General features: G+C 49.5%; 1 protein-coding gene across 1 annotated transcript in view; it reads right to left on the bottom strand.

Annotated features, from left to right (window-relative positions):
• Positions 1–27,962, bottom strand: part of DDX51 (DEAD-box helicase 51) — a 78,868-nt gene that overhangs the window by 14,378 nt on the left and 36,528 nt on the right. The window contains exons 10-14 of the mRNA XM_075321578.1: positions 24,749–24,864; positions 22,466–22,582; positions 15,385–15,486; positions 3,364–3,427; positions 3,153–3,287 (exon numbers count right to left, since the gene is read on the bottom strand). Coding sequence (XP_075177693.1) covers positions 3,153–3,287; positions 3,364–3,427; positions 15,385–15,486; positions 22,466–22,582; positions 24,749–24,864 — 534 coding nt within the window. The remainder of the gene's footprint in view (positions 1–3,152; positions 3,288–3,363; positions 3,428–15,384; positions 15,487–22,465; positions 22,583–24,748; positions 24,865–27,962) is intronic.

The following is a 27,962-nucleotide window of genomic DNA, read 5'->3' as shown; positions in this document are numbered from 1 at the left end:
CGTCAGCCACTGATACAACTATCCGGGCTGAAATACTAGACACCGGAGGGACCACCCTTGGTGAATGAGCCCACTCCTTGACCACCTCTGGTGGAAGGGGGAAACAGTCATCAGAACCACGCTTTGGGAGCGTCTGTCAGGACAGGCTCTGGGCTTGGTCACAGTGGGCTGAAAACTGATGCCTTTCTGCCAGAGAGGGATACTCCCCTGATACAGGCGGATTGAGGTCCAGTACAAATATAATGGACGCAATCAAATCATTAGCATCTGCGTCACCTTCGGACAGATCAATGGTACATTAAGTAGCGTCCGAGCCCCCAGTAAGACATCCTCCTCGTCCAGTGAGTCAGCTCGTGAATCAGAGCTGCGGGACGGGTAAGGACAGGGGATCCTGCGTCTCCATTTTAGGAGGACGGGGTCTGAAACCAGATGAAGAGACCTCTAAGAGCTTGCTGAGCGAGCCGTAGCAGCAGAAGCGCCCTGAGAAGGGGGCTAATGCATGCTCAGCACCCCCGGAGCAGCTGGAGGACCACTGACGAGCCTCCAGGCTGAGGGACCACTGTGTTTATGTGCTCAGTACAGGCAGTACGAGTCTACATGCAGTGCATATTAAGAACAGCCTTGCAGCCTTGCTCTGATGTGAGACATGCTGCAGAAGTGGGGGCTCTGTGAGGGAATGCATCTCCAGAATGACCCCCAGCAGAGTATATAAACAGAGAATATAAGCAGCTGCACAACTGGAGGTTGTGGCTTGCCAGACCGTTTAACATACATTTCTGTGCCCTCCAGTCCCCCAGCCCAGGCCCCCATTTGTCACAATGTGGTATCTCTGTGCCTATGCAGACATTGAGAACGCTGAGAAAATGGCGACTGGAGCGAGGAGAGGGGGCGGGGCCTACTCTGAGAGCGGGCAAATGAGGTATACAGGGGAGGGAATCCTTCCTCAGTGAGGAGTGTCCGTTCCCTGTGCTGAACAGCCGCTGGGTGGAGCCACACTGTCCCTCTGCATGACAGACATGCAGGGGGAGTGAAACCGAAACTAGGCCTCAGGCGAAGCCGGGGCCTAGATTTAAACATGCGGCCAGCGTGCAGGCACCATCGGCGCGGTTCTCCAGTGAAAACTGGAGAACCGGCCGGAATGTTACCCCAATCATATAACACACTCCCCCCAACAAATAAAGTACAAGGGACCCCTGGAAGGACCACTTTCTGTGGTAAAAACGTCTCATACTTAGCTTTTGAGACGCAGGTGCCAGGTCCCTGGGGGGGGGGTTAAACGCTCCGTCCGACAGGATCCTGAACAGGGCTGCGGATGGAGACCGGTCTCCTGCAAAGCAGTGAGAACCGTGATGGCTCCCACTTCAAGCCAGAGCCCGAAGGATGGTGAAGGAGCGCGGCATGTGAAGGCTCCAGCCTTGTAAAGTCAACCTTAACAGCACCGCCGACACAGTGGGGTGAGAAGGGACATGCCGGGAGTCCAGATTAGACCCACTTTTCTTCCAAATCTTTGAAATCCAAAAAATCAAAATAAAAAATCAGAGAATGCATGTGTGTGTGTGACCTCCTGAACACAAAGCATTGAAACTGGCTAGGACTGGCTACCAGGGGGTGTATATGCTAGGAGGGAGGAGCTACACGTTTGAGTGTAGTACTTTGTGTGTCCTCCGGAGGCAGAAGCTATACACCCCATGGTTTGGGTCTCCCATAAGGAACGATGAAGAAATGTATTATTTACAATGACAGATAACACATTAGACAATACAAGATCCATTATTCACAATAGATGACTGGCACAACTCACCTCCTCCCTCTCCCTGCACAGGTCACAAAACATGCACACAAATTGTTCTTCAAGACGTCAATGATCGTCTCCAGTCTACAGGTTCCTATTCATGTAACTGCTGTAAATCATATATCTGAATGCTGTTCACAGCAGCTCAGGCACCTCCACAATTACGGAGTCGCCTCCATAATTTCAAGAGTCACCTCCATAATCACACAGTGGTCGTCTCCATAATTACAAGAGTCACCTCTATAGACACAGTGGTCACCTCCATAATCACACAGTGGTCACCTCCATAATTACGGGGTCACCTTCATAAACAAAGTGGTCACCTCTATAATTACAAGAGTCACCTCCATAATCACACAGTGCTCGCCTCCATAGTTACAAAAGTCACCTCTATAGTCACAGTGGTCACCTCCATAATAACAAGAGTCACCTCCATAATCAGAGTGGTCACCTCCATAATCACAGTGGTCACCTCTATAATTACACTGTGGTCACCATCATAATCACGGTGGTCACCTCTATAATTACACGGTGGTCACCTCCATAATCACAGTGGTCACCTCCATAATCACGGTTGTCACCTCTATAATTACACTGTGGTCACCATCATAATCACGGTGGTCACCTCCATAATCACGGTGGTCACCTCCATAATCACGGTGGTCACCTCCATAATCACGGTGGTCACCTCCATAATCACAGTGGTCACCTCCATAATCACAGTGGTCACCTCCATAATCACAGTGGTCACCTCCATAATCACAGTGGTCACCTCCATAATCACAGTGGTCACCATCATAATCACAGTGGTCACCTCCATAATCACGGTGGTCACCTCCATAATCACAGTGGTCACCTCTATAATCACACGGTGGTCACCTCCATAATCACAGTGGTCACCTCCATAATCACAGTGGTCACCTCCATAATCACAGTGGTCACCTCTATAATCACAGTGGTCACCTCTATAATTACACTGTGGTCACCATCATAATCACGGTGGTCACCTCTATAATCACACGGTGGTCACCTCCATAATCATAGTGGTCACCTCCATAATCACGGTGGTCACCTCCATAATCACGGTGGTCACCTCCATAATCACACGGTGGTCACCTCCATAATTACACTGTGGTCACCTCCATAATCACGGTGGTCACCTCCATAATCACGGTTGTCACCTCTATAATTACACTGTGGTCACCATCATAATCACGGTGGTCATCTCGATAACCATGTACAGAAAGACGACAATTAAAAAAATGAATAAAAACAAATTTTAATTAGTAAAAAAAATATAGCGATAGATTCCCCTTAAAGTATCAATTTATTTTTATATCCCAGAAACACGGTCAGTCACCTTAATAGCCATCTGTAGCTGTTGCAGCACCTCTTCATATCGCTGCTCAAACTGCCTGAGGTTTGCCTTCTTCACCAGCTGCTTTTCTAACTTTGGGACACCAGCTTCTTGCATCATGTTCAGATATCTCTGCTCCTAAAGGAGTAGTATGTTTCAGTGAAAGGATAAACTATCATATCTTCCACCCATAACAAGGGCATATGGTACAGACCTGTATTCCCAGCAGCATCGTGAACGCCAGACCAGCTGTCCCTCCTCGGGCCGTCCTTCCCACCCTACAAGTGCAAGAACAATTGGGCTTCAATCCGTTATTATTTTGCATTGCTTATATAGTACAATTAATTCCACAGCACTTTACAGATGTGATCACCACTGTCCCCATTGGGGCTCACAATCTAAATTCCCTATCAGTATGTATTTAGAGTGTGGGAAGAAACCTAAGCAAACACGGGGAGAACATACAAAGTCCTTTGTGGGATTTGAATCCAGGACAAAACAACAGTGCTAACCACTGAGCCATGGTGCTGCCCTATTTTCCCATATGTGTTCTATCCGTGCTTTTCATAAATAGAGCATTTACTCATTATAACCCATAGAACTATTCACGTTTTTCTTCTTGTGAACCACAAAAAAAAAAAAAAAAAAAAAAAAAAATCACAGCGACACGTCCAATTTGGATCTAAGTCAAAATTTCCCCTACAAGTCTATGGGTCATTGAAAATCTGTGTGTTGTCTATTTTTAAAATTGCAATGGGTAGAAGGTATGCAATTTTTCTTTTTTTTTGCATATAAGAAAATCACTGACGGTATAAGCTTACAGTTTGCCCAATCATTCATGATTTTACCTACAAGAAACATCATCCTCAGCACTTACAGTGGGTGAAATAAGTATTGAACACCTCACCAATTTTCTTAGCAAATATATTGGCATGAAATTCTCACCAGATGTCGCTAACAACCCATCCAATCCACAGGCAAAGAAATCAAAACCTAATTTATACTTTGACAGTTATGTTATGTATAATAATGAGAAATGACTCAGTAAAAAAGTATTGAACACGCTTACTGAAATGTATTTATTACTAAGTACAAAAACTTTTGTTGGTGAGGACGGCTTCAAGACGCTTCCTATATGGAGAAACTATCTGCCTGCATTGGTCACATTTTGGCCCATTCTTCCAAACAAACACTCTTCAAATCACTGGAGGCTTCAGTAGTTTAGAAATTATAATGTAACCAATGTCATCATTCTGTTTTGCAAGAATAAAGTTGTGAAAGGTTTTGCGACAGCTCACTGGTTCTACCCATCATGAGGTGTTTCTTGTGTGGCACCTTGCTAATGAGACACCTTTTTACAGGCCATCAGTTGAACTAGCTGATATTTTTCAATAAGTGACAGGATTGCTTTCTAATTACTGATAGATTTCAGCTAGTGTCATGACTTTCCATGTTTTTTTACACCTTTCTTTCTGCATGTGTTCAATACTTTTCCTCTGTCATTTCTCATTATTATATAGAATAGAATCTGGCTCACATATGGGTTAGGTGCCTCCGAGAAAAAAATCAAATATATAAAGAGTCAGCTCGGGCACTCAGAGAACATGAAAAAATAGAGAATGTTGATGCTTTTGATTCCAATTTTATTCATGCAAAGGTATATTTATATGACGTTTCGGCCATACAATTAGGCCTTTATCAAATAAATGATCACACAGGAAACGTATATGAGGCTAGACTGGTGAAATTGAGTTCACATGTGTTGGCAAATGGACCTTAGTAATCAACCTTTGCTATTGTCTATATGGTACACCTCGTGGACACAACGTTCATTAGAGTGCTGTAGCGTATGGCCCACTTTACTATTATCTATGGCAGGGGTGGGGAACCTCCGGCCCGCAGGCCTCATGCGGCCCGCCATGACCTTTTATATGGCCCCCGGGCAGATTCCCGGGGGAGGCAGTGCTCGTGCTGTCACTGAGGTCTTGCTGCCGCCGGCCCTTTAAATCCACACATTGCTGTTTGTGCTGCAATGTGTTCTCCCGTCGGCCAGTGCCAATTGTGGACGGGTCCACAGCAGCCTCACAGCTTCCAGCGTTGTGTGCACGCCCCCTGCCCTCCGGAGATCAGTGCCTGCCTTCTCCTTCTGATGCAGTGTGTCCGGCTCCTGCACTCCGGTGATGTGAATGCAATGCTGCTGTGAGTCCAGCGCCGACCCTCTGCTGCTATGTGCCCTGCCCAATGCTTTGTGCCTCCCCACCCCAGTTCTGTGAACCTTCTCCCCCAGAGTTGCATGAAACTCTCAGCGCAGTGTGCCCCCCAATGTCCTGTGTGCACCCCTCCCCCATTCCTGTGTGCAGCCCCCCAATGTCCTGTGTGCACCCCCACACAATCCTGTGTGCAGCCCATCCCACAGTCCTGTGTGCAGCCCATCCCACAGTCCTGTGTGCAGCCCATCCCACAGTCCTGTGTGCAGCCCATCCCACAGTCCTGTGTGCAGCCCATCCCACAGTCCTGTGTGCAGCCCATCCCACAGTCCTGTGTGCAGCCCATCCCACAGTCCTGTGTGCAGCCCATCCCACAGTCCTGTGTGCAGCCCATCCCACAGTCCTGTGTGCAGCCCATCCCACAGTCCTGTGTGCAGCCCATCCCACAGTCCTGTGTGCAGCCCATCCCACAGTCCTGTGTGCAGCCCATCCCACAGTCCTGTGTGCAGCCCATCCCACAGTCCTGTGTGCAGCCCATCCCACAGTCCTGTGTGCAGCCCATCCCACAGTCCTGTGTGCAGCCCATCCCACAGTCCTGTGTGCAGCCCATCCCACAGTCCTGTGAGCATCCTCCCCGTGATGTCTGTGCCTCCCCCCAGTGATGTCTGTGCCTCCCCCCAGTGATGTCTGTGCTCCCTCCAGTGATGTCTGTGCCTCCCCCCAGTGATGTCTGTGCTCCCTCCAGTGATGTCTGTGCCTCCCCCCAGTGATGTCTGTGCCTCCCCCCAGTGGTGTCTGTGCCCCCAGCCCCTCGTGTGGTGTCTGTGCCCCCAGCCCCTCGTGTGGTGTCTGTGCCCCCAGCCCCTCGTGTGGTGTCTGTGCCCCCAGCCCCTCGTGTGGTGTCTGTGCCCCCAGCCCCTCGTGTGGTGTCTGTGCCCCCAGCCCCTCGTGTGGTGTCTGTGCCCCCAGCCCCTCGTGTGGTGTCTGTGCCCCCAGCCCCTCGTGTGGTGTCTGTGCCCCCAGCCCCTCGTGTGGTGTCTGTGCCCCCAGCCCCTCGTGTGGTGTCTGTGCCCCCAGCCCCTCGTGTGGTGTCTGTGCCCCCAGCCCCTCGTGTGGTGTCTGTGCCCCCAGCCCCTCGTGTGGTGTCTGTGCCCCCAGCCCCTCGTGTGGTGTCTGTGCCCCCAGCCCCTCGTGTGGTGTCTGTGCCCCCAGCCCCTCGTGTGGTGTCTGTGCCCCCAGCCCCTCGTGTGGTGTCTGTGCCCCCAGCCCCTCGTGTGGTGTCTGTGCCCCCAGCCCCTCGTGTGGTGTCTGTGCCCCCAGCCCCTCGTGTGGTGTCTGTGCCCCCAGCCCCTCGTGTGGTGTCTGTGCCCCCAGCCCCTCGTGTGGTGTCTGTGCCCCCAGCCCCTCGTGTGGTGTCTGTGCCCCCAGCCCCTCGTGTGGTGTCTGTGCCCCCAGCCCCTCGTGTGGTGTCTGTGCCCCCAGCCCCTCGTGTGGTGTCTGTGCCCCCAGCCCCTCGTGTGGTGTCTGTGCCCCCAGCCCCTCGTGTGGTGTCTGTGCCCCCAGCCCCTCGTGTGGTGTCTGTGCCCCCAGCCCCTCGTGTGGTGTCTGTGCCCCCAGCCCCTCGTGTGGTGTCTGTGCCCCCAGCCCCTCGTGTGGTGTCTGTGCCCCCAGCCCCTCGTGTGGTGTCTGTGCCCCCAGCCCCTCGTGTGGTGTCTGTGCCCCCAGCCCCTCGTGTGGTGTCTGTGCCCCCAGCCCCTCGTGTGGTGTCTGTGCCCCCAGCCCCTCGTGTGGTGTCTGTGCCCCCAGCCCCTCGTGTGGTGTCTGTGCCCCCAGCCCCTCGTGTGGTGTCTGTGCCCCCAGCCCCTCGTGTGGTGTCTGTGCCCCCAGCCCCTCGTGTGGTGTCTGTGCCCCCAGCCCCTCGTGTGGTGTCTGTGCCCCCAGCCCCTCGTGTGGTGTCTGTGCCCCCAGCCCCTCGTGTGGTGTCTGTGCCCCCAGCCCCTCGTGTGGTGTCTGTGCCCCCAGCCCCTCGTGTGGTGTCTGTGCCCCCAGCCCCTCGTGTGGTGTCTGTGCCCCCAGCCCCTCGTGTGGTGTCTGTGCCCCCAGCCCCTCGTGTGGTGTCTGTGCCCCCAGCCCCTCGTGTGGTGTCTGTGCCCCCAGCCCCGCTTGTGGTGTCTGTGCCCCCAGCCCCGCTTGTGGTGTCTGTGCCCCCAGCCCCGCTTGTGGTGTCTGTGCCCCCAGCCCCGCTTGTGGTGTCTGTGCCCCCAGCCCCGCTTGTGGTGTCTGTGCCCCCAGCCCCGCTTGTGGTGTCTGTGCCCCCAGCCCCGCTTGTGGTGTCTGTGCCCCCAGCCCCGCTTGTGGTGTCTGTGCCCCCAGCCCCGCTTGTGGTGTCTGTGCCCCCAGCCCCGCTTGTGGTGTCTGTGCCCCCAGCCCCGCTTGTGGTGTCTGTGCCCCCAGCCCCGCTTGTGGTGTCTGTGCCCCCAGCCCCGCTTGTGGTGTCTGTGCCCCCAGCCCCGCTTGTGGTGTCTGTGCCCCCAGCCCCGCTTGTGGTGTCTGTGCCCCCAGCCCCGCTTGTGGTGTCTGTGCCCCCAGCCCCGCTTGTGGTGTCTGTGCCCCCAGCCCCGCTTGTGGTGTCTGTGCCCCCAGAACCGCTTGTGGTGTCTGTGCCCCCAGAACCGCTTGTGGTGTCTGTGGCCCCAGAACCGCTTGTGGTGTCTGTGCCCCCAAAACCGCTTATGGCGTCTGTGCCCCCAGCCCCATGCCCCCAGTTAATTAATTGCTTCACCCAATATAGCAGGGTCATTTAAACATTGATAATTTTGTGCGGCCCCCGAAGGTTGGTAGAAATTTCCAAATGGCCCCCGACAGAAAAAAAGGTTCCCCACCCCTGATCTATGGGATGAGTCTCACATGGACTTCATGTTCATTAAATTGCTGTAGTGTAGGACCCACCAGGTTGCTTATCCAGATCTGTGTATGCAAGATGCAGTGGTGATTCCGTGGGGATGAGAGGCTGTGTATGAGGTGGGAGCCCGTGGAGTCCAGAGGTCTGGACTTCACGGGCTCCCACCTCATACACAGCCTCTCATCCCCACGGAATCACCACTGCATCTTGCATACCCAGATCTCTACAGGGGGGCTGTAGATACAGGGCTTTCATACCCTAAGGAGACCTTAACAGTGGAATAAGCAACCTGGTGGGTCCTACACTACAGCAATTTAATGAACATGAAGTCCATGTGAGACTCATCCCATAGATAATAGTAAAGTGGGCCATACGCTACAGCACTCTAATGAACGTTGTGTCCACAAGAGGTGTACCATATAGACAATAGCAAAGGTTGATTACTAAGGTCCATTTGCCAACACATGTGAACTCAATTTCACCAGTCTAGCCTCATATACGTTTCCTGTGTGATCATTTATTTGATAAAGGCCTAATTGTATGGCCTAAACGTCATATAAATATACCCTTGCATGAATAAAATTGGAATCAAAAGCATCAACATTCTCTATTTTTTCATGTTCTCTGAGTGCCCGAGCTGACTCTTTATATATTTCTCATTATTACACATAACTTAATTATGGACATCTATGGTTTGATTTCTTTGCCTGTATAGATTGGATGGGTTGTTAATGACATCTGGTGAGTAATTAATGTCAATAGCAACTTTAAAGAAGGGAATTTTGTTACTTACCGTAAATTCCTTTTCTTCTAGCTCTTATTGGGAGACCCAGACGATTGGGTGTATAGCACTGCCTCCGGAGGCCACACAAAGCAATTACACTTAAAAGTGTAAGGCCCCTCCCCTTCTGGCTATACACCCCCAGTGGGATCACTGGCTCACCAGTTTTAGTGCAAAAGCAAGAAGGAGGAAAGCCAATAACTGGTTTAAACAAATTCACTCCGAGTAACATCGGAGAACTGAAAACCGTTCAACATGAACAACATGTGTACCCGCAAACAAACCAAAAATCCCGAAGGACAACAGGGCGGGTGCTGGGTCTCCCAATAAGAGCTAGAAGAAAAGGAATTTACGGTAAGTAACAAAATTCCCTTCTTCTTCGGCGCTCTATTGGGAGACCCAGACGATTGGGACGTCCAAAAGCTGTCCCTGGGTGGGTAAAGAAATACCTCATGTTAGAGCTGCAAGACAGCCCTCCCCGACGGGGAGGCAACTGCCGCCTGCAGGACTCTTCTACCTAGGCTGGCGTCCGCCGAAGCATAGGTATGCACCTGATAATGTTTGGTGAAAGTGTGCAGACTCGACCAGGTAGCTGCCTGGCACACCTGTTGAGCCGTAGCCTGGTGTCGTAATGCCCAGGATGCACCCACGGCTCTGGTAGAATGGGCCTTCAGCCCTGATGGAACCGGAAGCCCAGCAGAACGGTAGGCTTCAAGAATTGGTTCCTTGATCCATCGAGCCAGGGTGGCCTTAGAAGCCTGCGACCCTTTGCGCTTACCAGCGACAAGGACAAAGAGTGCATCCGAACGGCGCAAGGGCGCCGTGCGGGAAATGTAGATTCTGAGTGCTCTCACCAGATCTAACAAATGTAAATCCTTCTCATACCGATGAACTGCATGAGGACAAAACGAAGGCAAAGAGATATCCTGATTAAGATGAAAAGAGGATACCACCTTCGGGAGAAACTCCTGAATGGGGCGCAGCACTACCTTGTCCTGGTGAAAGACCAGGAAGGGAGTCTTGGATGACAGCGCTGCCAGCTCAGACACTCTCCGAAGAGATGTGATCGCTACCAGAAAAGCCACGTTCTGGGATAGTCTAGAAAGTGAAACCTCCCTCAGAGGCTCGAAGGGCGGCTTCTGGAGGGCATAGTACCCTGTTCAGATCCCATGGATCTAACGGCCGCTTGCACGGGGGAACGATATGGCAAACCCCCTGTAGGAACGTGCGCACCTTGGAAAGTCGTGCTAGACGCTTCTGAAAAAAGACAGATAGCGCCGAGACTTGCCCTTTAAGGGAGCCGAGCGACAAACCTTTTTCTAACCCAGATTGGAGGAAAGAAAGAAGGATAGGTAATGCAAATGGCCAGGGAGACACTCCCTGAGCAGAGCACCAGGATAAGAATATCCTCCACGGTCTGTGGTAGATCTTAGCGGACGTGGGCTTCCTAGCCTGTCTCATGGTGGCAACGACCCCTTGGGATAAGCCTGAAGACTCTAGGATCCAGGACTCAATGGCCACGCAGTCAGGTTGAGGGCCGCAGAATTCCGATGGAAAAACGGCCCTTGGGACAGTAAGTCTGGTCGGTCTGGCAGCGCCCACGGTTGGTCGACCGTGAGATGCCACAGATCCGGATACCACGCCCTCCTCGGCCAGTCTGGAGCGACGAGTATGACGCGGCTGCAGTCGGATCTGATCTTGCGTAGCACGCTGGGCAAGAGTGCCAGAGGTGGAAACACATAAGGGAGCCGGAACTGCGACCAATCTTGCACTAGGGCGTCTGCTGCTAGAGCTCTTTGATCGCGAGACCGTGCCATGAAGGTTGGGACCTTGTTGTTGTGCCGAGACGCCATTAGATCGACGTCCGGCCTTCCCCATCGGCGACAGATTTCCTGAAACACGTCCGGGTGAAGGGACCATTCCCCTGCGTCCATGCCCTGGCGACTGAGGAAGTCTGCTTCCCAGTTTTCTACGCCGGGGATGTGAACTGCGGATATGGTGGAGGCCGTGGCTTCCACCCACATCATAATGCGCCGGACTTCCTGGAAGGCTTGCCGACTGCGAGTCCCGCCCTGGTGATTGATGTATGCCACCGCTGTGGAGTTGTCCAATTGAATTCGGATCTGCTTCCCTTCCAGCCACTGCTGGAAGGCTAGCAGGGCAAGAAACACCGCTCTGACTTCCAGAACATTGATCTGAAGGCTGGACTCCTGCTGAGTCCACGTACCCTGAGCCCTGTGGTGGAGAAACACTGCTCCCCACCCTGACAGACTCGCGTCTGTCGTGACCACCGCCCAGGACGGTGGTAGGAAGGATCTTCCCTGTGATAATGAGGTGGGAAGAAGCCACCACTGCAGAGAGTCCTTGGCCGTCTGGGAAAGGGAGACTTTCCTGTCCAGGGATTTTGACTTCCCGTCCCATTGGCGGAGAATGTCCCATTGAAGTGGACGCAGATGAAACTGCGCAAACGGAACCGCCTCCATTGCCGCCACCATCTTCCCGAGGAAGTGCATGAGGCGTCTCAAGGAGTGCGACTGACTCTGAAGGAGAGCCTGCACCCCCGTCTGTAGTGACCTCTGCTTGCTCAGCGGAAGCTTCACTATCGCTGAGAGAGTATGAAACTCCATGCCAAGATACGTTAGTGATTGGGTCGGTGACAGATTTGACTTTGGGAAGTTGATGATCCACCCGAACGCCTGGAGAGTCTCCAGTGCAAAATTCAGGCTGAGTTGGCATGCCTCCTGAGAGGGTGCCTTGACAAGTATATCGTCCAAGTAAGGGATCACAGAGTGTCCCTGTGAGTGCAAGACTGCTACCACTGCCGTCATGACCTTGGCGAACGCCCGTGGGGCTGTCGCCAGCCCGAATGGCAGAGCTACGAACTGAAGCTGGTCGTTTCCTATCACGAAATGTAGAAAAACATTGGTGCTCTGTAGCAATCGGCACGTGGAGATAAGCATCTTAGATGTCTATTGATGCTAGGAAATTTCCTTGAGACATTGAGGCAATGACGGAGCGGAGGGTATCATCCGGAACCGCCTGGCCTCCACGTGCTTGTTGAGCAGTTTTAGGTCCAGAACGGAACGGAAAGAGCCATCCTTGTTTGGCACCACAACCAGGTTGGAGGAAAACCGTGTCTTGTTCCTGAAGAGGAACCGGGATTACCACTCCTTCTGCCTGCAGAAGAGCAACTGCTCGGTGGGGATGTGGGGACGTTCTGAAGAATCGAGTCGGAGGACGAGAACAGAACTCTGTCCTGTGCACGTGGGCACACTGTCCCTCCCCCACCGGTCTGTGACCTGTGGCAGCTAAATGTCGCCAAAGGCGAGCGAGTCTGCCATCAACCGCGGATGCGGAAAGATGAGAGAGCTGAGAGTCATGAGGAGACCGCCTTGGTAGCGGTTCCTCCGGCTGCCTTCCTTGGGCGTGATTGAGCCCGGCCGGCAGCTGAGCCCCTCTGAGGCTTTTCAGCCCTTTTGGACGAGGGCAATTGGGACCTGCCCGAGCCTGGGAAGGACCGAAACCTCGGCTGTCCTTCCAGGACAGCATTAATAGGGTAAGTCGCAATGCAGACATTGCGAGGTTACGGACGCCCCTGCGGCACAGATGTACTTGTGCTCAAGACCAGCTGCACAAGAACAGCTGAAAAGCTTAGGGTGCCCATACGGCTGTGAATGCCGGAGCAACCGACACGCCGATAGCCTCACAGACAGATTTCAACCAGAGCCCATCTGTCTGTCAATGGCATCTGTAAGTGAAGTCCCATCTCCACTGCAACTGTGGCTCTAGCCGCAAGCCTGGAGATTGGAGAATCCACCTTTGGACCCTGGGTCCAACGCCTGACCACGTCAGGGGGAAAGTGATAACGTGTATCCTTAATACGTTTGGAGAAAACGCTTATCTGGTAAGCGTGGTGTTTCTGGACTGCTTCTCTGAAGTCAGCGTGGCCAGAACACTACTCAATATACGTTTGAGTTTGAAATGGGACTTCTCCTGCTGTGAAGCTGACTCCTCCGCTGGGGGAGCTGAGGGAGAAACGATCCAACATTCCATTGATGGACGCTATAGGATCATTCCTTATGGCGTCACCATCCGGTGTATCCGGAGTGAGAGCGGTGTCAGGATCAAAGTCCTGATGAGCTACGTCTACGTCATCATACAGAGAGCCTCCTGGGACCCCCCCGGAGCACCGATTTTTAATCTAAGTGAGGGTGGCCAGGGAGCAATGATCCAGATTGCCCATGGCCTGTCCGGACTGCAAGTCTCTATCCCATTGCAACTCCGTCCCTGTCCTTGGACAGGGTTGAGAGGTGGTTCTTTTGGCCACGTCAAGTAGAGACCCCGGCTGACCAAGTGCTACAGGGGAGCATTGCACCCAATGGGGAGCAGTGCCGTGGAACAGTATCACATGCAGCAAAAAACAGCATCGAAAGCCTGTGTTGCTTATATGCTGCTGCCGACTTATAGAGCCAAGAATGGCGACCGTACAGTGCAATGTATATCATACAAGCATAAAGTACAAATGAACACTGCAGCACATGCAATACAAGCAGCATAGAAAGCCTGCTTTTCTGCTGCTGTAGACTAGCCATCTAGGGGAATAGAGCCCAGAATAGCGACCATACAGTGCAATGTATAGCATACAAGCATAAGTACAAATGAACACTGCAACACCTGCAATACAAGCAGCATAGAAAAAAACCTGTGCCTCAGCACCCTTGCTTTTCTGCTGCTGTAGTCTAGCCATTCTATGGCGAATATAGCCAAGACTAGTGACCGTACAGTGCAGTGTACAGCATACAAGCATAAATACACCTGAACACTTCAGTACGTGCAATACAAGCAGCATAGAAAGCCTGTGCCGTAGCACTCATGCTTTCCTGCTGCTGATGTGTTGCCATCTAAGAGGGCATATAGCCCGAAATAGCGACCTATGCAGTGTACTTAAATACAAATAGACAAAACTGCGGTTTTTAGTGTCAGCACCCCAGGTGCCGCTTACCGCCCGCCTATAAGCGGGTGTGTGGTCGCCCCATTCCTGTTGGTTGCCCAGAGTCCGTTCTCCCAGCTCGGGCTGCAGGAATGGCTGCCGGCGTCCTTCCCCAGCTCGTGTGAGTAGGGGCGGGCCGTGGGCGTGCCCCGAGTCAGAGCGGGAAACCTGGCGTCCCACAGTGTCTAGTGAGAGGGCTGGAGCATGTAAATAAGGCTCCAGCCCTCGGCGCTGCTGAGTGTACAGCGTCTCTCCCCTACCCTGATTGACAGGGTGGGGGCGGGAACGAAGCTGAGTTAGGCCGCAAAAGCCGGGGACTGGATTTATGAGCGCCGCCGCCGTAAAAGCGCGGTCGGCGCTAAGTCCCCGGCGCACTACAAGTCCCAGCCGCGCCGCCGCTCACGGAGCGTCCGGCGCGGTAGTTCCCAATAAATAAAGTCACTCAGCTAGGCTGCAGTGACTGTAACCCTTTACTGTCCCCGGCGCACTAGCATACCCAGCAAGTCTGGAGTGTGCTGTGCCTGTGTGTACGGGGACACAGAGTACCTGAATGGTGCAGGGCCATGTCCCTGAACGGCACTCCCGCTCCACATCCAGCAGGTTCAATGGGTCTGTGGATGGAGCCCGGCCTCAGGGCTTTGGGGCCGGTAAGATCCCACTTCCTCAGAGCCCCTCAGGGGGATGGGGAAGGAAAACAGCATGTGGGCTCCAGCCGCCGTACCAGCAATAGGTACCTCAACCTTACAAGCACCACCGGTGGGGTGAGAAGGGAGCATGCTGGGGGCCCCATATGGGCCCTCTTTTCTTCCATCCGATATAGTCAGCAGCTACTGCTGACTAAACAGTGGAGCTATGCGTGGATGTCTGACCTCCTTCGCACAAAGCCGAAAACTGGTGAGCCAGTGATCCCACTGGGGGTGTATAGCCAGAAGGGGAGGGGCCTTACACTTTTAAGTGTAATTGCTTTGTGTGGCCTCCGGAGGCAGTGCTATACACCCAATCGTCTGGGTCTCCCAATAGAGCGCCGAAGAAAATATATTTACTTAGAAAATTGGTGACGTGTTCAATACTTATTTCACCTGTTGTACCTTCACAATTTGTCCGTTTTTCATGGTTGAGTATGAACCGTGATTTTTGGACTGGCCACAAGCTTCTTTTTATATATGCCTATGAGGCTGTTGTGAGACCTTTGGGCTGTACTCGGACCACAAAAAATGGATAGCTGAATTCGGCCAAAGTGTATTATGCACATCAGACAGCAATTTAGGAGGTATAAACTCATTTTGGAAAAAATATTATCAAATCCAAATGATTCACACACTATTCATATTTGTGAGCTCTTAAGACGACCATACCTGTGAACATACACCCTCATGTACTGTGGGGCATCATAGTTGATCACACATTTCACTCCAGTGATGTCTATCCCTCTTGCTGTGGCATCTGTGCTTATTAGCCTGTGCAACACGAGCATATAAAATAATGTTAGCAAATATATTAATTAATATGTATGTATGTAACCCCCTTCTCATGTACAGCACCATGGAATCAATGGTGCTCTATAAATAATAATAATAATAATAATAATAATAATAATAAATAATAATAATTAAATGGAATCTGTCACCAGGTTTTTGCTCCCACATCTCAGAGCAGCATAATGTAGAGACAGAGACCCCGATTCCAGCGATGTGTCACTTACTGAGCCGTTTGCTGGAATTTTGATAAAATCAATGTTTTCTCTGCTGCAGATCTAGCAGTTATACAGAGCTCATGAATATGATGGACTACCTGGACACAGGTCAAGTAGTCCTGTAATGATAAAATCACTGTTTCATCAGCAGCAGATTATCAAAACTTCACTAAGCAGCCCAGTAAGTGACACATCGCTGGAATCAGGATCTCTGCCCCTACATTATGCTGATCTCAGATTAGGTGGCAAAAACCTGGTGACAGATTCCCTTTAAAGAATTTATTAAGGAAAATAACAACATCAAACCTAAAGTTTTCCTGTTGTGCCTGTAGTAAGGCCCTGTACGGGTAGCTTCTAATTTGTGGCAAAATTAGGATCAGAATCCAGTAGGACTCCTGTCCCATACATGACTTTTAGTTTCAGTTTCCTACTTTGTTCAGGTTCAGTTCTTGACACTAAATATTCAGGTCCTATATAGAGAAGTACAGACCCCAGTGCTAAACAGAAAAAAGGCCAGAAATCAGCTGATCGCCTTGCGTCTGGCTTCGCTTAGCCCTAGCTGATGGTGCCAGAAGCTGGGCCCGACCATACATTTCTACATACTAAAATGAATAGCTGACTGTGTAATTCATCACAAGCCATTTCCAACTTGGGCAACCAGGGAGCCCCCCTCTCCTTTAGTATGTCCACATGCCCTAATGGGGAATATTGAAATGGGTCATTAGGCGGCGTTACACGCTACGATTTATCTGACGATATGTCGGCAGGGTCACGGTTTCCGTGACGCACATCTGTCAGCGTTAGCGACGTCATTGCGTGTGACACCTATGGGCGACTCCGAACGATCACAAATAGGTTGAAAATTGTTGATCGTTGACACGTTGCTCACTTTCAAAATATTGTTCATCGTTTGGAACGCAGCAGACATATTGGTACATTTGACACCCTGCAAACGACAAACAACATCCACACGACCGCCTTGATCAAACAATATATCGCTGAACGATTTTGCGTCGCTTGTGAGATCGTTACGTGTGACCGCTAATAAACGACCTATGTGCGGTCTCGGCAAATCGTAACTACGATCTGGGCGTGTCACATCGCTAACGAGATCGTCAGATAAATCGTAGCGTGTAACGGGGCCTATTGTCTTAAGACACCCACTTTAAGTGCTACAATTTACATATAATGTATTCCCCCCCTCTAATATACAAAGTTATGTGTGTATTATATACAGAACGGAGCCAAGGGGAAGCATAGCAAGGGATTCAGCGGGTACAAGTTGGGAGTTTGGCGGGGGACACATCTACTCCAAGCAAAATTCTAAGTTTCTTGGAATAAACTTTTAAAGGGCTTGTCCGACATAACAAAAAATTTTTAGTTTACATTAATCTGTGCTGTATTGTCATATAAATCACCCCTACAGTGTTATTTTTTGTTTTCTAATTTTTGTTCCTCTTGAATTCACCCTTTATTCTCTGCAGCTCTCTATTTACATTCAGCACAAGCAAACTGACCACTTTGTGTGCAAAACCTCAGTCAGAGCTGGCACCGCCCGGCCTCAGTGTCCAGCCCCACCCCAGTGTCCAGCCTCGCCCCCTGCACACACATTCCCTGTCAGTATATTCTGCCCCAGCACCTGACCTGTTATCACTACAGCATTGCAAATAACAGCTCCACATCAGGCTCTGCACCGCATACACACATCGGGCTCTGTACTCCACACACACATCGGGCTCTGTACTCCACACACACATCGGGCTCTGCACCGCATACACACATCGGGCTCTGCTCCGCATACACACATCGGGCTCTGCACCGCATACACACATCGGGCTCTGCACCGCATACACACATCGGGCTCTGCACCGCATACACACATCGGGCTCTGCACCGCATACACACATCGGGCTCTGCACCGCATACACACATCGGGCTCTGCACCGCATACACACATCGGGCTCTGCACCGCATACACACATCGGGCTCTGCACCGCATACACACATCGGGCTCTGCACCGCATACACACATCGGGCTCTGCACCGCATACACACATCGGGCTCTGCACCGCATACTCACATCGGGCTCTGCACGCACACACGGCGCTCTGTACCGACCCCCCCTAACCCCATAGGGAACACATGTAGGGAATACATACTCACCCCTCCCCAGTCCCCGTCGCTCCTGCACGTTCGCACGCTGTCTGTGCTCTGGCCATATCAGCACAGTAGTGACGTCACCACTGTGCTGAAGAGAGCACAGACAGCCGGGCAGTGATGAGAAGCGCAACGCTCCTTCTCATCAGCGCTTTCAAATATACCGGCATCTGCGATCTGTGATGCCGGTATATTTGAATGTGTGATAATGAGCAGGGGCCCGGTGCTGGAGCTGACACCACGGCAGCCGCCGCCAGGCCCCGCCCCCAGGTCACGGACCCCACAGCAGTGCAGGGGGAGGTTGTGGGCAGAGTACGGGGTGCGGGGACTCCACGCACTGTACAGCCCAGCAGGGAGGCGACATGCTGTTTCCAGATTTGCATGTCAACATGGCCCTGCCCATGTTGACATGAAATGACCGGAAGCAGCAAAATCGCGGCAGAAGCGGTCACATGACCACTCTGAGCCGGGGGAGAGGGGCTGACAGCAGGGCAGGTAAGTGGTCTCTATCTACTTACCTGCCCCAATGTAGCCCAATAGGGTAGTAATAAAAAAAACTCAAAATAAGCCGGATAACCCCTTTAACAATTTGTTAACAAACAATATACATGTACAGGGGCTGAGTGACGGCTTGTGTTTTGCATGGTGAGCTGATGTGTGAATTGATGCTGACTTTGTGCACATACCAGGGCTGTGGAGTCGGTAAGCCAAACCTTCGACTCCGACTCCGACTCCGACTCCTCAAATTCTCTTGCACCGACTCCGACTCCGGCTCCGACTCCGACTCCGGCTCCGACTCCTACATATATTGTTTATAGTTAGGTGAAAAATTTATTGTAGTACATGAATATGTGTATGTGAACATCAGACATTTAATAATTTTTATGATACAATAATCAAGATATTTGGATAGAACATAAAATATATTTATTGGAATACAACTTTAGAACACAAAAAACTGTAATAAATTGTAAATATGTAATACACTATGTAATATACAGTAGATTACATATATATCTTGTGTGTATATACACTGTATACATATATATATATATATATATATATATATATATATATATATTACATATTTACAATTTATTAGTTTTTTGTGTTCTAAAGTTGTATTCCAATAAATATTTTATGTTCTATCCAAATATCTTGATTATTGTATCATAAAAACAATTAAATGTCTGATGTTCACATTGTACTACAATAAATTTTTCACTTAAATATAAGCATTATACTAAATGTTATTATTTAGTAAAATATTCAGCACATTCTGCATTGCACTCCTGTCCCCAATTTATTATATATTTTAGGAGTCGGAGTCGGTGCATTTTATACCGACTCCGACTCCACCAAAATGAGCTCCGACTCCGACTCCACGACTCCGACTCCGACTCCACAGCCCTGGCACATACCATGCTTTGATTGATTAAACTTTTTTAGGTAGGTGAGGACAGTGACCCAAAATAAAACACAATCCTGTTGGTTTGATTTATTTTTTTTTTTACAGTGTGTACCATAGGGGGGTTAATGAATTCCACATTTTGATAGATCTGACCTTTACAGATGTAGCGATACCAAATACACTTTGTCTAACGGTGTTTTTACTTTATTTTTAACAGGAGAAAAGAGGGGTGCATTTAAAGGGAACCAGTCACCAGGTTTTTCCCTTATGAGATGTGGCCACCACCAGTTAGCCCTTATATACAGCATTCCAGAATACTGTATATAAGAGCCCAGGTCGCTCTGTATAACATAAAAACACCTTTATAATACTCACCTAGGAGGCGGTCTGGTCCGATCTGTTTCGCTGGTCTCGGCCTCCATTGTGCTCCTGCGCATGCGCAGTCTGATCTGCCTGGCTGAGGGTAGAGCAAAGTACTGTACTGCTCAGGCACGAGAAAAGGTCAAAGACCACCCGCGCGTGCGCACTACAGTACTTTGCTCTACGCTCAGTTACTGTAGGCAGATCAAAGTGCGCATGCGCAGGGGCGCAATGGAGGCTTCTGTGTGAATGCATCATCCACATGGGGCTGGGAAGAAGGATGGCGATCGCACACAAGATGGAGGGGGCACCGGACTGAGAGCAGCGACACCCATCGGACTGGACCGCCCCATAGATGAGTATTATAAACCTCTTTTTTATGTACCCTCTTTATGTTCCACTGCATGGCCTGGGCTCATATATACAGCATTGTAGAACGCAGTATATAACAGCTCACTGGTGGTGGTCGCAGCTCATAAGGGAAAAACATGGTGACAGGCTCCCTGTAACACACACACACACATATATATATATATATATATATATATATATCATAATTACATTAGGGGACTTGATCACTTGTACTATATACTGCAATACCACATTATTGAGGTATATAGTGAAAAACTCAGTCTCCTATGAGGCTCAGGAAGTTAGTCTTGGCTTAGTCATAGCACAGAAAAATGCCTAGATTGCAAACATGTAGAGATTGGGAAGGTAAGAGTCTAATTTGCACATGTAGCCTCTGCCCTGTGTATTTCCTGCAATGCGATTACATCATGGTAGAAATGTTTTTTTTTCCTAGAAAGAACTTTCAGAATAGTCACATCTGCCTTTAATTTAAACTTCATCAGATGTTTACGTCATATCTCTGTGCATTTGATGTGGGGGTCGCACATCAAGTCTGTATCTTTCCCCGCACATGATGGCTTATTAAATCAGCCATCATGTGCCTTTAACAACTGCGGGTGGATTGGAGATCAGTTAAATCCCAGTGTCAATCTCTAACAGTGGGATTTAACAAGTGCTGATAGGGTGGTGCGTCATTCCCCACTCCCATTGGCGAGCCTGTGACACGATTGCAGGGTGCCGATGGGTCAGGGTCAGCTGATGACCCCTGTGTCTGTCATTATGATCCTCCTGTGAATGTAGGATGTGAGCCAGCATTCATAGGAGAGCATGATTTCTGCTGTAAAGAGCAGGGCATCAGCCCTGCTCTGTACACCACAAGCGATCAGATGATTGAAGTTTCAAGTCTCCCAAGGGTCAGATTTACCATATAGTGAACACGATAAGTAAAACACCTAATAAAAACAAATGTGGAATTTCACTTGTTTTTGCAATTTCACAGCACTTGGAATTTTATTTCCCATTTTCCATTACACTATATGGTAAAATGAATGGTGTTGTGCAAAAGTACAACTCGACCCGCAAAAATCAAGTCGTTATATAGCAATATTAACGGCAAAATATAAAAGTTACTAGCTGTAGTACCTGACGTTGCCCAGGATAGTAACTGTCTCTCCCTGTCTGCCTCTCTCTGACTCTATCCGTCTCTCAGTCTGTGTCTGTCTGTCTCTCCATCAACATCATCTTACCTCATGCATAAGCTTTTTATACTAAGAATGTCCTTCCTTCCTATAGCAACCAATCAGAGCTCCTAGCTCCATTGACTTTAATGGAATCAGGTTTTTTGGCGAATAACTCTAAAGCGCGGGGTTAAATTTTCCCCTCAAAACATAGTCTGACGTTCCCTGAGCCAAATGAGGTGTCTGTGCAAAATTTTGTGATTGTAAATGTGACGGTGCGGATTCCCTTAGCGGACGCGGACACGGACACACACACACACACACCTTTATATATTAGATGGCTCTTGGAAAAAAGGGGAGAAAAAAAACAAAAAAACAGAAAATGGCCATGGCGTGAAGGAGTTGACTACAGATGACTTCCATCTGGATATACAATAGCTATATAGCGTAGATACAATGATCGGGGTACAGCAGAGTCTCATGCACATGGCTGAGCTGAGAGCAGGAGATCCATTACGAATCGTTACTATGAAACCATAAACATTCTGTGCTACTTTTCAGGGTTTAGGGAACACTGACTTTTGCTGCTGTATTCCAGCTGACGCTTTTTTTTGAGTGTCATTTAAAAGAAAGGGCATGTCTAGCCATGGTGGGGCAGGTTTACTGTAATTCATGATAAAAATTTGCATGAACTATGTCATAAATCTATGCCTGCTCAAGGACAGCTTAATATAATAATATATTAATGTATAATAAAAGGTTTTATGGGGCACCACTTAATAAATTTTGGACTCTTACTTACTCTACCTCACATCAGTTTTAGACTAACCTAAAAAAAAAAAAGAAAACAACAAAGAAAAACATCAGTCTAAGTAAATCTCCCCCACTGTGTAGCGCACCCTACAGCGCTATATGACAGATATGTTTCTTTACAATTATAGGGATTGTATGAAGATATGATATCCCTTATCCATAAGATAGGTGATAATTTCTGGAATTCCAGTTATGCTGAGAACGCTCCAAGGACCCTGAAAGTAGGGGGGCTCGAGCCTGCTTACCCCTGCCACCTTCATACTCAACAAGAAAAGGTTCTTTTTTTTTTACTAGTTACTATAAGTTCATAACCAGTTTTACATATTTTACATTTCTACCAAGATCTTATCATTTTCTCAGCACTGCAATACAAACATGTCGCACAAATGATATCTAATTCCTAAGCTCTCACGCCATTACAAGGAATGCAAGACAACAACCTTCCCTCTAAGCACCATATTATTCCAACTCACAGCTGTAGCTTTCCTTGCTCAAATTCCTTCAGAGTTTTCTTCCTCTCTCCAGCCTTAAGACGAGAAGAGAATTCGGCTACATTGATTCCACCAAAAAGTTTTATAAGCAGGAACAGGCTGTAAAATACAATGCACCTCATACTATACTTATATTGTAAAATAGGTGTGTAAAACGTCATTAACCAGCATTCAAAGTAAGACTAAAAGGACAAAGCAGTAGACAATGCTGGCCAGGGAACCAGCCACCTCTGTGGTCTAGCAGTGATGGCAGAACATGCGCAGTGCTTACAAATTCTTTTCAGAACTGAATTGAAGCTGGCCAATATCACTGCAGCTCATTGTTAGCTCCTGATCTAGACCATCGTTAGTACCACTATGCTTCTGATGGTGCAGAGGCAATAAGAGGATTTTGGGTACTCACCATAAAATCTCTTTCTCTGAGCTTTCATTGGGGGGCACAGAGAACCATAGATGTGTGCAGCTGCCACCAAGAGGCTGAAACTAGGCAAAAAGTTACTTCCTCCTCAGCAGATTAGACCCACTAACTGGCATGAAACTAATCAGTCAGCGAGGAAGCAGTAGAAGTGAAATATTAGAAATATAGAAACGTGAAGCACAACAATCAGGGCGAGTGCTGTGTCCCACAATGAAGGCTCAGACAAAAAGAGTTGACAGTGAGTATCTAAAATCTCTATCGCTTTATTGGGGCACACAGAGAACCATGGGACGTCCAAAAGCAGCCCCCAAGAGTGGGAGAACGAACTGGGAAAAAAAAGAAGGAAGTACAAATTGTCAGGCAAGATGCTAGATCTTTTCCACTCGCAAAAATTTTCTTCCTAAGCTGACTCGGCCGAAGCATAAGTGTGTGCTCTGTAGAATTGGTAGCAGCCTTAAAGAGTTGTAAGACAGAAGTCTGATGCCGAACAGCCCAGGAGGCCCACACCGTGCAAGTAGAGTGAGCCATGGTCTCTCTTTCACTTAATAGGCTTCCAGGATGGTGGCCTTAGAGGCGGCCAACCTTCAGCGATATCCCTAAGGAATAAGAATAAGAAATCTAATCGTCTTTAAGAGTCCGTCCTAGATAGGTGGAGACAAACTGCCCTAACCAAGTCCAATTTGTTTATGGGCTGCCCCAAGGGATAAGAAGGACAAAAGGGGGGAGGAAAATGCAGAGGATGGATATGACTGAAGCCATGACCTTTGTGAATATTCTGGGAGCAGTAGCTAGTCCGAAAGGGAGAGCTACGAATTGAAAATGTGATTACTGGACAGCAAAGCGCAGAATCATGTCGGGATCTGGGTAAAACGGAATGTGGAGGTACAATAGGTGTCCTCTATTGAACAGAGGAATGTTTTGGATTCCATGGATGAAATAACCGACCAAAGAGATTCCATCTTGAACTGATTGAAGAGAACTTGTTTATTTAGAAGCTTGAGATCCAGGATGGGATGCACTGAGCCGTCTTTCTTTGGTACCACAAAGAAGTTTGAATAAAAAACTATGAAACGTTCCTTTGTAGAAACGGGTACGATGACGCCTGCAAATCTGAGAGGTGCGATGGCCCCGAAGAACCAAGGTATTAGAGAGGGCAACTCTGGCAGACAGGACTGGAAAAAAAACCCAGTTGGAATGGGTGGCAAATTCTATTTTGTACCTGGAGAAAACAATCTCTCAGTCCAAAGACTGAGAGCCAAACATGCCGAAAGAGAAGGAGATGACCGCCCAACTGAGAGGAGTCCCAGGTGGGGGCAACCCGTCATGTAGAGGAGAACCTGTTGGATCTGGAGGATCCAGATCCACCCTGTTGGCCATGTGTGTGCGCCAAGTTTGGGCTGGTTTGAATGATGATTATTTTTTTCTTGAGATGTTGGGGACTTTTCCTGCTAAATACCGAATGAGAATTCACGAAAGGAACGGGGAAAATCTGCGCCTGAAGGAGGGTGCTTTGGTTTTTACTAAGGCAGAAAAATGCTCTTCCCACCTGTGGCTTCAGAAATTATTTGATCCAGATGAGATCCAAATAACGGAGTACGTAGAATTAAAGAAAATAACAAAACCTAAGGCAGAAATGCAGCTAAGTGCAGCCCCGTGTCTGCCTCCTATTGACACTAAGCTAAAACTGATAAGTGCCAGTTGCTGGATGTAACCTGCTGAGAGGAATTAACTTTTTTGCCTAGTGACAGCCTTCTATTGGCAGAACCCACGGTTCTGTGTCTCCAAAAAAATCTAAAAGAACCTGTCATGACAACAATTTTCAAATAAGTTCAAAGTTTGTCTCTTACCGGTGTGAAGATTCTTTGGAGTTGGTGAAGCAAAGCACACGGGAGAAACGGAGGGTAAGTAAGAAGTGAAGGAGAATCAGAGGCTTGGAGTTTAGGTTGCATGGAACATAGTAGTGCTGTAAGATAGAACAGTAATTTCTAATATATATATTCCTTATATACACATTACACCTTTACTAGTAAGATATACCAGAAATTTCAGAACATTGTTAAAAGGAATCTGTCACCTTGTTTTTGCCACCTCATCTGAGGGCAGCATAGTAGATACAGAGACCCTGATTCTAGTGATGTGTCACTCACTGGGCTGATTGCTGTTTTGAAAAAAGAGAATTTTGTTACTTACCGTAAATTCTTTTTCTTCTAGTTCCGTCATGGGAGACCCAGACCATGCGTGTATAGCTACTGCCCCCGGAGGACACACAAAGTTACTACACTCAAAACGTGTAGCTCCTCCCTCCTAGCATATACACCCCCTGCTAGCCAGTCCTAGCCAGTTTAGTGCAAAAGCTGAAGGAGGACATCCACCCACAAGAAGAGACAGAGTAAAATCCGGAAGAACCGGAACCTCTGTCTACAACAATAACAGCCGGTGAAGACACACGGAACAAGAAACCTGCCAACAGGCAATAGGGAGGGTGCTGGGTCTCCCATGACGGAACTATAAGAAAAAGAATTTACGGTAAGTAACAAAATTCTCTTTTTCTTTATCGTTCCTATGGGAGACCCAGACCATGGGACGTTCAAAAGCAGTCCATGGGTGGGAATAAACAGACAACTGAGAAGCAGGCAAACCTAACTTCACAAATGGGCGACAGACGCCGGACAAATGCGTCTGCCAAAGCATGAGCATGCCTTGGGTAGTGCTTCGAAAAAGTATGCAGACTAATTAGAGCTGCAGTCTGACAGACCTACTGAGCCGTAACCTGGTGCCTGAAAGCCCAAAAAGGCGCCGACAGGTCTGATCAAATGTGCTCTGATCCCCGGCGGGGAAGGCACTTGAGTACACTTGTAGGTCTCGGAAATGGCCGACCTAAGCCAACGAACCAGGGTCGGCTTAGATGCCGAGAGACCGCTACGCTGACTAGCAGTCAGCACCAGAGAGAGGTGCACCGCCTAATAACGGCGGTGCGAGACACATAGATCCGGAGCGCCCGCACCAGATCCAGGATATGCAACGCTTCCTCAAGCGATGAACAGGAGCCGGACAAAAGGAAGGCAGGAAAATTGCCCCGGATAAGGTGGAAGCAGTAACCGCCTTAGGGAAAAAAGTCCGGAGTCGGATGAAGACCACCTTGTCTTGATGCAAAAGACCAAAAAAGGGGGTGACTCCGAGAGAGTGCAGCCAGAACTCTCTGGCGGGAAATTATAGCCACTAGAAAGACTACTTTCTGTGAAAGATGAAACAAAGAAACCTCCCCAAGAGGCGCAAAGGGGGGTTTCCGGGAACCGGGAGGACCGGATTAAGGTCCCAGGGCTCCATAGGCCGCCGGAAAGGCGGAATGATGTGAGATGCGCCCTTAAAGGAGCGCACCGGAGCCAGCCGGACGATACGCCGCTGGCACATACTGACAGAGCCGAGACCTGTCCCTTAATGAGGGATAGTCCTAGCTGTAGACCGGACTGTGGAAGGGACAGGAGGGTCGGCAAGGCCAAAAAGGTCAAAGGACACTTTGGAGCTCGAGTCATAGCGGAGATGACTTCAGGAAGGATATCAGAAGTCGCCAAGATCCAGGACTCAAGAGCTACGCCGTCAATCTGAGAATCCAGAATTCTGACGGAAAAAACGGACCTTTTGAGAAAAGGTCTGAACGGTCCGGAAGATGCCATGGCAACCCAACGGACAGAAGGAGCAGGTCAGAGTACCAAGCCTGCCTGGGTCAGTCTGGAGTATGAGAATGACCCGACGGCCCCCTTTACTGATCTTGCGCAGGACTCTGGACAAGAGGTAGAGGGTGAAATACGTAAAGAAACGAAGCTGGGATCAAACATGAACCAGTGTGTCTACCGCAAAACCTGAGGATTGTGGACCACGGTTGGACAGCTGAAATAGTCTGCCTCGCAGTTTTCACATCTAGGATGTGGGCTGCGGATACGGTGGACTAGGAGTCCCTTGTCCACTGAAGAATGTTGAGCCGCCAAGATTGCCAGGCGGCTGAGTGTCCCGCCCCGGAAGCTGATGTAGGAAAACGCTGTCACGTTGTCCGAGTGGACTCGAATGTGCCTAGCCGCCAACAGATGGTGAAGGCTTAGAGAGCTAGAAATACAGCTCTGATTTCCAGCACATTGATCCAGAGTGCTGATTCGGACAGAGTCCAAGCGCCCTGCGCTCCACGGTGGAGATATACTGCTCCCAAGGCGGATAGGCTTCCATTGACGCCACCGTCTGACCAGCACCTGTATAAGGTGTCTGATAGAACGACGTCGACCGCCAGCGGAGGGACTACTGATCGACTAAGAGCAGCTTCACAAGTGCCGACAGAGTCTCGAATTGCGTCCCCGAGAACCTCTGGTTCGAAGTCAGAGTGGACTTGGACAGAAAGACAAGCCACCCCAATAGGTTAGAGTGGCGAGAGTGAGCGAAGCACTCTACTAAGAGTCAGCACTGGATGAAGCCCCGACAAGAAGGCCGTCCAGGGCAAAAGATCACTGCAAATCCCTAGGGGTGCAGGACCCTAATCACAGCTGCCCCAATGAGAATACTCGAGGGGCCGTGGCTAACCCCAAGGGAAGAGCCACGAATTGGACCACTCCGATTGTCAAAACGTAGTCAACGCTGGTGTGAAACTGCGATTGACTCCTGCAGATAGGCATCTCTGATGCCGATGGCTGCTAGGGAATCTCCTTGGGTTCTTGATTGATCCGGTGAAAAACACACGGAACAAAACCGAGACTCCATGTGAAAACGCCACACCTGACTATGCTTGAAAAGCTAAAGATCCAGGTCGGAAGGCACCGCCCTCTTCGGGGACTAGGAATAGATTTAAGCAAAAATCTCAGAACCGTTCCCAGTCGGGAACCGGTACAATTACTCCATTGGCCTGCAAGAAATGCCACGGCCTGTGAGAAGGTGGCGGCCTTGGAGCCGGGAGGAGTTGACAGAAAAAATCTGTTTGGCGGGTGGACAGAATTCCATCCTGTAGCCATGGGGGATATAATCCCGCCCCCCACTGAACGGAGACGTGTTAGAACCGTACGTCGCCAAGTGGAGAGAGCC

The sequence above is a fragment of the Anomaloglossus baeobatrachus genome, chromosome 1, assembly GCF_048569485.1.
Source record: "Anomaloglossus baeobatrachus isolate aAnoBae1 chromosome 1, aAnoBae1.hap1, whole genome shotgun sequence".
Taxonomy (NCBI): Eukaryota; Metazoa; Chordata; class Amphibia; order Anura; family Aromobatidae; genus Anomaloglossus; species Anomaloglossus baeobatrachus.
This window is presented reverse-complemented; position numbering and strand designations above follow the sequence as displayed.